We start from the raw sequence: 12560 nt of genomic DNA, 5'->3' as shown, positions 1-12560 counted from the left end.
GCTGCAAAGTTACCAGCTCATAACGTAAACAGAGTCAGTTCCGGAGTCTATTGCGATCAGCTGTTCCATCAAAACATTGGGCGGGTGTTTGAGAAGCGGTCTATTTTCCTCGTTAATATTCACATCACAACACCGTCACGAGGTAGTCAATGTAGTAAATGTTTTCCTGTAGATATAATGAGTCGGGGGAAGTGTATCCAGGGGGAGTTAGAGTGATATATGGTTCCGTTACGCCGTCACGAGTAAAACTGAAGCCAAATCTACGAGTTGTTTTCCCGCGAAAGCATTTGACCTTTGCTGGGTAAAGTGTGTCAAGGTGATCGAGAATGAGAGAGGCGAGCTGTGGCCCCCATGCACCCACGCACTCACTCACACTCACTCTGTTACGAATATTGACAGTACACCCACGCACTCAATCACTCACACTGTCACTCACTCACTCAACACTGCAACGAATATTGACAGTACACTCACTCACACTGGTACGAATTGTGACAGTACACCCACACACCCACACACTCACCCACCCACTCACATTGCAACGAATTTTGACAGTACACCCACACACTCACTCACTCACCCACCCACTCACATTGCAACGAATTTTGACAGTACACCCACACACTCAATCACTCACTCACACTGGTGCGAATTTTGACAGCACACCCACACACTCACTCACTCACTCACTCACATTGGTACGAATATTGACAGTAAATTTATTGTCAGCCAGCCACAGAATTATGTGATTTTCATGCATTTTTTTTTTAAGACAATATTGCACAGGGAGTAAATAGATAGATAGATAGATGCAGAAACAGTACTCCTTTAAGCACAGGCAGTAGATAGATAAACATTACTTTCATACACAGAAAATAGATAGAAATGATAGACATGGTGATAACTACTTCAAGCATAGGCAGTTGATAGATAGAAGCAACATTACCTTCAAGCACAGAGTAGATAAAGATAGGATGGAGGGTGAGAGACTGATGAGGAGAGTGTATGTGAGTGAGGTGGAGGGGGGGTAGGGAGGGGGAGACCAAGGATGAGATGGAGGGATGGAGTGGAGAGGTATATGAGAGAGAGGGGTGTGAGTTGGGAGCAGGGCAGTGAAATGGCGGGGGACAGGGTGACGCGGAGGTGATTTGTTTGTGGCCACCCCATACAGGATTGAGGCGTCTGGCAATAGATAGACAGATAGATACTAGATAGGGGTAGTTAATATTTGTCATGGTACTGATAGATACATTTGGGTAGAAAGATAGATAGATAGTTAGACAGCAGTCAGTATTTGTCATGTTACTGATGTGTCATGTGGGTAGATAGATAGATAGATAGATAGATATACTCCTTGAAACAGCCAATATTTGTGTCAGGGCACTGATATATTTAACATTGGTATCTAATCTAACAGTTCCACCTACTTTGCTGATAACAAATGTAGGTCCAGTGCATTTATTCAGTTATTTATTTATGCAGCCACGATAATGCGATTAATTTGATGTAGATGGAAAGAGAGACTAACAAGGAGAGTGGAGGGGGCAAAGGGAGGGGGAGACCGAGGATGATATGAAGGGATGGGGTAGAGAGAGATAGCCAATGAGAGACGAAGGTATAAGTTTGGGGGGATGGAGAGTGAGAGACTAACAAGGAGAGTGTATGTGAGTGAGGTGGAGGAGGGAAAGGGAGGGGGAGGCCGAGGATGAGGTGAAGGGATGGGGTAAAGAGGTATTTATATGAGAAAGGGGGATGTAAGTTGGGAGTATGCAGAGTGAGAGACTAACAAGGAGAGTGTATGTGAGTGAGGTGGAGGGGGGAAAGGGAGGGGGAGACTGAGGATGAGATGAAGGGATAGAGTAGAGGTACCGGCATACCGTATATTGTATGAGAGAGAGAGGTAATACCACATCATGTGAGTGGATGGTATTCATCTCCATATATCACCAGTATTAACAAATAAGTAAAACAAAGAACTGAGTGTGTAGTGAAGTAATGAGAGAGAGAGTGAGATGACACCACATCAGGTGAGTGGATGATAGTCACCTTCTTCCATGAGTATAAACGGTTAAAAAAAAAAAAAAATTGTGTGTGTAGTGAAGTAATCAGAGAGAGAGAGAGAAACACCACATCAAGTGAGTGGATGATAGTCACCTTCTTCCACGAGTATAAACAGTTTAAAAAAAATTGTGTAGTGATGTAATGAAGGTAGCCATGATTCAGCTGCCTTCCAACCCTGTGTGTCATGATGAGGAGAGAGAGAGAGAGAGGGAGGGAGGGAGAGAGAGAGAGAGAGAGAGAGAGAGAATAACAGCCTACTCAGTCAGTAAATATCGTATAAGAAAAATAAATAAATATAAAATAGGAAAATAAATGAATTGCTGAAAATCACTGAATGAGAGAGAGAGAGAGAGAGAGAACACCACATCGCATGAGTGGATGATAGTCCTTCCCCCACCAACCACAAGTATATAAACAAATAAGCACTGTAAAAAAAAAAAAAAATGTGTAGTGACGTAATGTGAGAGAGAGAGTGCTACATCATGTGAGTGGATGATAGTCACCTCCATCTACCACTAAGATAAAGAAAAGAATAAAACAAAAAATGTGTGTAGTGATGAGATGGGGGGATGGAAAGGTATATGAGAAAGGGGGGTGTGAGTTGGGAGATGGGATGAGAGACTAACTAGGAGATTGAGTGAGGGGGAGAGGGAAAGGAAGACCAAGGATGGGATGTAGGGATGGAGCAGAGAGGTATATAAGAGGGGGGTGTAAGTTGGGGGAAGGGCAGCGAAATGGTGAGGGACAGGGTGACATGGAGGCAATTTGTTTGTGGCCACCCCTTACAGGATTAAGGTGTCTGACTATAGATAGATAGGTAGAAAATAGGAAGCTAGATAATAATGAAGTGGCAGGGGATGGAGTGAGACGGAGATGATTTGTTTGTGGCCACCCCTTACAGGATTAAGGTGTCTGACTATAGATAGATAGGTAGAAAATAGGAAGCTAGATATTAATGAAGTGGCAGGGGACGGAGTGACATGGAGATGATTTGTTTGTGGCCACCCCTTACAGGATTAAGGTGTTTGACTATAGATAGATAGGTAGAAAATAGGAAGATAGATAATAATGAAGTGGTATGGGACAGAGTGACATGGAGATGATTTGTTTGTGGCCACCCCTTACAGGATTAAGTCATCTGACTATAGATAGAGAGATAGGTAGCAGGGAAGTAGATAGATAGTGAAGTAGTGAAGATAGCTATGACTCAGCTTACAACCATCCACACGTGTGATGATTAGAACAGCCTTCCTCCGTAATGACTGTTTGTGTTTATACTTCACACTTTCACCGGCTTATTACGGCAGGGGGGGGGGGAATGTGTCGCTCCTTTACCATCCTACCTCTCAACTCTTCCATCGTAAACCCAGCCCCCCCAGGTCTTGCACTCAGGGACGCACTGCACATCCACCAAATCATTGTCATTTCTGTACGTTTGAGCCTGTGAATATCCTCTTCCTTCACTGCCCAGGTCTCACTACCATACAGCATTACACTCCTAACACATGCTGCATACAAAGATCCCTTAGCATGGAGGGAGAGTCCTCTCAGTGTCAGGAGAGGCAACAGCTCCCTGAACTTCTTCCAACCACTCCTCACTCTAGCCACAGAGTTGTTCCAGCCGCACCTCCAGCACATAACATGTCTCCCAAATAACAAAACTCTTCCACACACTCAAGAGACTCACCAGCAAGTTCAGTCCTTTCACGCCTGACAATCTCCTTGCCTGCAGACACACCGCACAATCTGCACCTGCTCTCACCGACACACCACACACATATAATCAGCATTATCTCGCAGTCTACCTCTAATACCACTACATCTCTTATGCACCCACTTATCACAAACACTGCACAAAATGGAATTACTTCCCTCGCCCTTGTGGCAAATCACACATGGCCACTCTCCCTCTTCTTTGACAGTACTGCCACCAGCCCTAGATACCATCACTTTTGTTTTATCTGCACTTACTCTTAAGCCCTTGTGCCCCATACCATCTCTCCACTTCCTAAATCTTTCCTCCACCTCCCTGTCATTCTCTGCAATCAACACCAAATCATCAGCATACATCATCTCCCACGGGAGTCCATTTCTGAAGTCACGTGAAAGGGCTTCAAGTACCAAGATAAACAACAAGGGGCTCAGGACTGACCCCTGATGCACACCAACATTCATCACTCTAATCTCCATTCACTCTTACCTGGGTGTGAGCACCCACATACATGGCCATAACCACCCTAACCAGCCACTCCTCCATCTCAAGCTTTCTCATTGCCCACTTCACCACCTCTCTAGGGACTCTGTCAAAGACCTTCTCCAAATCAACAGTAACAAAGTACAGTTCCCTTTTCTTTCCTGTATATTTTTCCTGAAGCTGTCAAACAATGACATCAGTGGTCCCCCTGCCTGGCATAAACCCAAACTGCATCTCATCAATAATCACTCTTTCTCTAATCATACCTTCTAGAACTCTCTCCATTACCTTCATTATCTGATCTAAAAGCTTAATACCTCTATAATTTCCTCTTTCCAGGGCATCACCCTTCCCCTTGTACACAGTTACACTCTTCAGCCAATCATCTGGGAAAACACACTCATATATAATAGTATTTATCAGGTCAGTGACTAACCTCACCCCTACATCTCCTGAGGCCTTTAACATTTCAGCAGTCAACTCAGACACACCTGCTGCCTTCCCTGCCTGCATCCTGCCTACTGCACCACTCACAGTAGCAGCATCAATCAATTCCTGGTATAATATTTGCTTCAAGTAGGCCTATATCAGTGTAGAATCCAGTATATGCCTGGTAACTTTAATGCTAGAGTTAACCGTTACTCCCAGTCCTTCATTTATGCAACAGGTCAGCTCTGGAACTGTCTCCATCTGTCTGTATTTCCTACTTCCTATGATCTCCAGTCTTTCAAACGCAGTGTCCTGGTATCTCGAAATGAATGGATCTTGAATTTGGCTCTCTTTTGTATTGTTTTTGTTTTTTTCTTGGAAGGAACATTTTGCGGGCTTAGGCATTGGTTCCTTCTTCCTCGCATTAAAAAAAAAAATCTATATATATCTATTGCTAGACGCCATAATCCCATAAGGGGTGGCCATTTGACTTTGAGTTATTTTTTTTATGGGGAGGGGCACTAACCCTTCACCAACCCACTTGCTGACACATAGGGAGCGCATATGGTTTGGTTATATGGTTACCACCCAGTGTTGTAAATGGTTTCTTGGCTTACAGGAAACCATTTGGCTTGTCACTCAATGTAAAGCCACCTGTAAAGGAAAGAAAAGCAATAAGAAGTGACAGGAAAGATGGGAGAAATAGGAAGAGAGGAGGGCAGGCACAGAAAAAGAATGATAAAGGCTAAGGAAGAAGTAGGCAGCACTACATCAAGTGAGTGGATGATAGTCACCACTACCTACCATGAAAAAAAAAAATTCGGGTATAATAATTGCCGTTTATTCTCCAGACATGGCCGGTGACGAGGTATTATCCGGCGCATCCACACCATCGGAAGCACAGGAGGCCATGGAACAGCCCAGTGCAACGTCCTCATCCGTCGAGCGCCACGCCCCCAGAGTCAACTGCCCTGAACACATTGTACGTATCTATCTGGCTGTCCGTTTATCTATCTGTCTGGCTGTCTGTCTTGTGCATTTCTTTCTGTCTCTCTGTCTGTGTATTTCTGTCTGTCTCTGCTTGTCTGTCTCTTTCTGTCTCTGGCTTTGTCTGGCTGTCTGCTTGCCTGTGTCTTTCTCTCTTTGTCTGTCGTTTCCTGTATGTCTGTCTGTCTGTGTATTACTGTCTTGTCTGTCTGCTTGTATGTGTCCTTGTGTCTGCCTCTGCTTATCTTTGTCTTTGTGTCTCTGCTTCTCTGTGTCTTTGTATGTCTTTGCTTGTCTGTGTCTTTGTCTCTCTGTGTGTCTGTGTCTTTGTGTGTCTCTCTGTCTGTCTGTCTGTCTCCACCTGTCCCAGTCAACTGTCCAGAACAGTATGTAAGTCTGCCTACTTATATCTCTCTCTCTCTTTGTCTAGTTATCTGTCTTTCTGCCTCTGTCTGCATCTGTCTGTCTGTCTTCTGTCTAGTGCCAGATGCCTTAAGAGATGTGGCCACAATCAAGCCACCCCCATGTTGCCCTGAACATGTTTTATCTATCTGTCTGTCTATCTATACCTTGCCAGATGCATTAATCCCATAAGGGGTGGCCACACACAAATTGCCTCCACGTTGCCCTGTCATTTGGATCTGATGGCTCCAAATTCCTTTCTTGTTGTATGGTTTGCTAGTAGTCCAGTTCCTTCAGGTGAAAGCTAACTACAACCACATTTTCCTCGTACAGATTCTAGTTGTTGACGTGTGTAAAGAGGAGACCAACACTCCGTACAAGCTGGCTGATGGTTCCAGGTTCCCAGCGCTGTACATGGTGAAGCGCGCTCTCACCCTCTTCCTTCAGAACAAGCATGCCATCGACCACCGGCATAAGTTTGCTTTGGTCGTACTTCATGAATATCCCATCTGGGTGAGTGACTTTATCGTTAGTTATTTATTTATGTCTGAGCAGCTGGTTGGGTCAGGCGTGGGTAAGGGGATGGGTCCTTTATGATGTGGCAGGGGTAAACCAGCTCTCCTTAGGGCCCTGCTGTGGAAGTTTCTGGATTGCGCTGATCAGTTGACCCTTGTGTGGTGTGCTGCAGTGAGGAGCAGTCCCTTCTCCCCTTGGAGGCCAAAATATGGGTAAATGTGTGTGTGTGGATGAGTGATTTGGTGAGTGTGTCATCCTGTCTTGGCTACCTCTATAGACAAAAGACTGATCACCCTTCCATTTTTTGTGCCTATTGTTACATATGCACTGATTGCTTGATTTTGTGTGTGTGTGTGCGTGTGTAAAGCGGGGAAAATGGGGAAAAGTGGGGTGAGAAGGGGGACTTTGGGTGAATGTCCCGAACCAAATAGCATGTTTCCCATAAGTTTAGTTATTTGTATGGTGCGGTGTTCTTTGGTACGGGCGCCGTCCAGAACCAAATTGCTGCGCCTTACCTAACTTGACTCTATATTTATTTTTAGTTTGAGAATTATGACATTAGCTCTTGGAACAGTACAGGTATTTATAATGTAACCCAATTTAACCCTACCCTACCCTACCCTACCTTACCTTACCTTACCTTACCCTACCCTACCCTACCCTACCCTACCCTACCCCACCCCACCCTACCCTACCCTACCCTACCCTACCCTACCCTACCCTACCTACCCTACCCTACCCTACCCTGTCTCATCTCCACAGCTGCGGGACTTCACCAACAACCCACGTGACATCATCTCTGACCTCGATGACCTCCAGGACACGACCCCGGCAGCCCACTGTGACCTGAGCCTTGTGTTTGACCTCATCGCACGGCAAATTTCGCTCCCACAGTGTGCCAACCCCGCCCTGACACCACCACCCCATGTGTTTAGAACGGGTGAGTGTGTGTGTGTGTGTGTGTGTGTGTGTGTGTGTGTGTATGTGTGTGAGGATGGGTGGGTGGATGTGGTGTGGTATGGGGTTGTGGGTGTGGGTGTGTGTGTGTGGGTGTGGCTGTGGGTGGGTGGGTGGATGTGGTGTGGTATGGAGTTGTGTTGTTTGAGAGAGAGAGAGAGAGAGACTTGGATGTGGAGAAAATGGGAGTGAGATATTAACTAGGAGAGGATTTGGACATGTGATGTTAATTCCGTGGGTACATTTCTCTGTGCAGTGCTGGTGTATGGACGGTCGCTGTGCCTGCCTCAGTTCCTCGGTGGCAAGGACCTTTTCACACACCTTGTTCAGAGTCCACACTTCTTCCTGGACATCCTCTACACACATGAGTCCCCCTCTGATGATAATAAGTGTGAGGTGAGTTATATATATGGAGGGGATGAAGAGACTGATGAGGAGAGTGTATGTGAGTGTGGTGGATGTGGAGTTACATGGAGAGACAGACTGAGAAATGAGGAAGTGAAGGAGCGTTGTGGTGTGGATGTGGATGTGATAGGAAGCATTAGGAGAAACACACTGAGGTGGTTTGGCAGTGTGGACAGGATGGAGAGTGAGAGACTGACGAGGAGAGTGTACGTGAGTGAGGTGGATGTGGAGTTATATGGAGAGACAGACTGACAAATGAGGAAGTGAAGGAGCGTTGTGGTGTGGATGTGGATGTGATAGGAAGCGTTAGGAGAAACACACTGAGGTGGTTTGGCCATGTGGAGAGGATGGAGAGTGAGAGACTGATGAGGAGAGTGTATGTGAGTGGGGTTGTGGGAGGGAGAGGAAGGGGGAGGCCAAGGATGAGATGGAGGGATGGAGTGGAGAGGTATATGAGAGAGGGGTGTGTGAGCTGGGGGAAAGGCAGTGAAATGGCAGGGGACAGGGCAACATGGAGGTGATTTGTTTGTGGCCACCCCTTACGGGATTAAGGCGTCTTGCAATATATAGATAGACCATAGTAGGCTCCACATCACCCCATTATTTGGTTATACCCAGTGATGTAAATAGTTTAATGGGATACATGACACCATTAGTAGTATGGTAAATGGATGGCTACTGTTGACGTTGGGAGATAGTTCCCTGAGGTTGAAATTGGCATGTCATTCAGTGTAGAGTCACCAACAGACAGAAGGAAGAGGAAAGAATGAATGAATGACAGAAGGGGAAGGAGGGAAGGAAGGAAGGGTAAGAGGAAAGGGCAGATATATTAATAGTAATAAGCATATACGTATTGTATCTTTCCTCTCCCCAAACAGGGTATCTTTGACCTGTGTGGCTTGGATGAGAGCGGCCTAAGTTACATGCAAGAAGTTCCCTGTATTGCTAGTAGTAGTAGTAATAATAATAATAATCTCTTTATCTATCTATTGCCAGACGCCTCAATCCCGTTTGGGGTGACCACAAACAAATCGCCTCCAAGTCTCCCTGTCCCCCGCCATTTCACTGCCCTGCTCCCAACTCACACCCCCCTCTCTCATATACCTCTCCACCCCATCCCTTCATCTCATCCTCGGCCTCCCCCTCCCTCTTCCCCCCTCCACCTCACTCATATACACTCTCTTCGTCAGTCTTTCACCCTCCATCCTCTCCACATAATAATAATAATAACAATAATAATAGTAATAATAATAATAATGATGATGTTTCTTCTCTGTCACTCCCCAAACAGGGTATCTTTTGTATTGCTAGTAGTAGTAGTAGTAATAATAATAATAATAATAACTAGCATGTATCTTTCCTCTCTCCCCAAACAGGGTATCTTTGACCTTCTCTGTGGGTTGGATGAGAGTGGCCTGAGTTACATACTGGAAGTCTCCCGCAACGCCACCAAACTCCACAACCACTGCGGCTCCCTGCTGGCCCACCCCCTCCAACGCCCATCCCAACGCACTCTCCATTACACCCTGAGCAATGGAGATTAGATAAGGTGGCTTTGGTTTTGTGCAGGTGTAGCGATAGGGAGAGAGAGGGGTAGTGTATTGAGGAAAGAGGAAGAGGAGGAATGATTTACGGAGAGATAGGTAGAGATTTGTCTGTGTAGGTGTAGTGTAGAGATTAGGGAGAGAGAGGAGTAGTGTATTGAGGAAAGAGGAAGAGCAGGAATGATTTAGGAAGAGAGGGGTAAGGATTTGTCTGTTTAGGGAGAGAGAGGGGTAGTGTATTGAGGAAGAGGAGGAATGAATTATGGAGAGATAGGTAGAGATTTGTCTGTGTAGGTGTAGTGTAGAGATTAGGGAGAGAGAGGAGTGTGTATTGAGGAAAGAGGAAGAGCAGGAGTGATTTATGGAGAGAGGTAGGGAAGGATTGATGATGATGATGATGAGGGAGAAGGAAGAGGAGGTGGAGGAGGTTTGAGGAAGGAGGTAGATGACGATAATGATGTTGAGAAAGAAGGAAGAGGAGAAGTGTTTGAGAGAGAGAGGTAAAGAGACGTAATGTGTCGAGGGAATAGGAAGAGGAGGAGTGATTTATGGAGAGAGGTAGGTAAAGATTGATGATGAGAGAAAACGAAGAGGAGGAGGAGGAGGTTTGAGGAAGTAGGTAGAGGATGATAATGATGTTGAGAAAGAAGGAAGAGGAGAAGTGTTTGAGAGAGAGAGAGGTAGGAGGTACGGAATAACAATGATGATGACGAAGACAGCGATTTCCTGGTGTAGTCTTATATATGCCTCCATTTTCAGTACAAGCCAAGAATATATGCCAGAAATCATGACATGTATTATTATTATTATTATTTTTATTATTATTATTTTTATTATTATTATTATTATTATTATGTGTTGTAAACTAGATACATAATAACGGTTGGTTTTCATAGGGAGACCATGCCAGCAAATATCCTCTTCCTCCCATCTGGTAACATAATTTTCGTTTTATTCTTGCTCTTTTCGTTATTTTATGCACAGCTGGATAGACTGTGAACTGGTCTGACTGTCTATCTGTCTATCTATCTATCTGTTTGTGCCTGTGTGTCTATCAGTGTCTATCTATCTATCTATAGCCAGATGCCAGAAGGTACACAAACAGATCACATTCATGTCACCCTGTCCCCCATAATCAGGCAACCCTTTCTCCAGCTCATACCCTCTCACTCATATACCTCTCCTTCTCCCTCTGCACCTCACACACTCTTCTAGTCAGTCTCTCATTCACCAATCTCTTCATAGGACCATCTCAGTGTACTTCTCCTAATGCTTTCAGTCACATCCACATCCACACCACAACACTCCTTCACTTCCTCATTTGTCTGTCTGTCCCTCCACATAACTCCACATCCACATCCACACCACAACACTCCCTTACTTCCTCATTTGTCTGTCTGTCTCTCCACGTAACTCCACATTAACACCACAACACTCCTCCACATCCTCATTTGTCTGTCTGTCTCTCCACGTAACTCCACATCCACTCCACAACACTCCTTCACATCCTCATTTGTCTGTCTGTCTCTCCACATAACTCCACATCCACATCAACCCCACAACATTACTTCCTCATTTGCCTGTCTCTGCATGTAACTCCACATCCACATCAACACCACAACACTCCTTCACATCCTCATTTGTCTGTCTGTCTCTCCACATAATTCCTTACATGCGAATGAAATTTTTCTGAAGATAGGCAAGAATAAAATAGTGGAATATGTTAGATGGATGGAAGGGATGTATGTATGTAGTTTATCATTAGTGTATTTTCAACATTAATTCTTCTTTGTATAATCTATTTAGTGTAGTTAATCACGTAGAGTATTGTAGAGTATAAGTTACCAGTTTGAGCATGAGGAAAAAATATTGGAACTTGTTTTGGTTCCGAAACTTTTGAAAATAAACCCACACTTACCAATGAAAAAAAATATATATAAGGCTAATTCATTTTGAACTTTGAAAATGAATGCAGTGTTACCAATTAAAAAAAAACTTTTGAATTCAACTTTAAAAATAAACCGAGTGTTACCATATTGATAACTGAGATGGGAAAGAAGGTCTGGATGATGATGGTGATGATGATGACAATGATAATGAAGATAATGACTAATGATGATGATGATGATGGCGACAGTGATGGTGATGATGATGAAAATGAGGATAATGACAGTGATGATGATGATGATGATGGTGATGATATTGGTGACAGTGATGGTGATGATGATATTGATGGTGGTGATGATGACAATGATAATGAAGATAATGACTAATGATGATGATGATGATGGTGACAGTGATGGTGATGATGATGAAAATGAGGATAATGACAGTGATGATGATGATGGTGATGATGATATTGGTGACAGTGATGGTGATGATGATATTGATGGTGGTGATGATGACGATGGTGGTGATAGGTCATTTAGGCCAGTGCACAGTTAACTTCAGGGTGCGGATGCTCAAAACTTTAGTCCCGGTCGTTGCTCGCCAGCGCGGGACTAAGTCATCACCTGTGTTCACAGTGGCTGCCGTCTGCGATGTTCAAACAAATATGGGCGCCATGTTGTGACGTCAGCGGGACTATCTCTGGTCGGAACTCCATCAAAATTTACGACTGGTACCAAGCAGTCCTAAAGCCCATTCAGCACGGTCGTAAGGAAGCTTTGAGCCTCTTATCAGCGTTATCTACCCCTCAAAACATTAGTTAAGGTGTTTGTAATACATACAAGCATATAGCGGTATTTTATTATGGCAAGGATCTCAGGGATCTCTCTCATGCATGATTTGTGCTTGGTTATCGAGTTTTATGTGACTCGCTATTGAGGCCTCTTATGAATTGTAGATGTGCAGCATAATTTTATCTCATGAGACTGTGAAAGCCTCCCTATGATGCCACATACTTGCTATAAAATGTAGGCTACTCATATATTTTCATTAGGTATGGCATGTGAACTGCTTTTCTTCTACATATCCTCGTTCTAAGTTAGATGTGGGCAGATTTGGTATTTTTTCCAGTATATTACAGTTTAGGACACTACTGGAATTTCATATTTTAACCTCCA

General features: G+C 44.4%; 1 protein-coding gene across 1 annotated transcript; it reads left to right on the top strand.

The window, feature by feature from the left end:
* The first annotated feature begins 66 nt into the window (after nucleotides 1-66).
* LOC145395496 (BRISC and BRCA1-A complex member 1-like) lies at nucleotides 67-9949 on the top strand. Its single transcript, XM_080269101.1, has 6 exons — nucleotides 67-142; nucleotides 5536-5666; nucleotides 6407-6586; nucleotides 7352-7529; nucleotides 7803-7942; nucleotides 9328-9949. Exons 2-6 carry the CDS (start codon nucleotides 5538-5540, stop codon nucleotides 9493-9495), a joined length of 795 nt encoding a protein of 264 aa, XP_080125227.1. The 5' UTR covers nucleotides 67-142; nucleotides 5536-5537; the 3' UTR covers nucleotides 9496-9949.
* The last annotated feature ends 2611 nt before the right edge of the window (nucleotides 9950-12560 follow it).

This window comes from Coenobita brevimanus, chromosome 31 (genome assembly GCF_032717465.1).
Source record: "Coenobita brevimanus isolate Jiangsu-jjx chromosome 31, ASM3271746v2, whole genome shotgun sequence".
Lineage (NCBI taxonomy): Eukaryota > Metazoa > Arthropoda > Malacostraca > Decapoda > Coenobitidae > Coenobita > Coenobita brevimanus.
The sequence above is the reverse complement of the archived record's forward strand: the minus strand, read 5'-3'. Positions and strand labels throughout refer to the sequence as shown.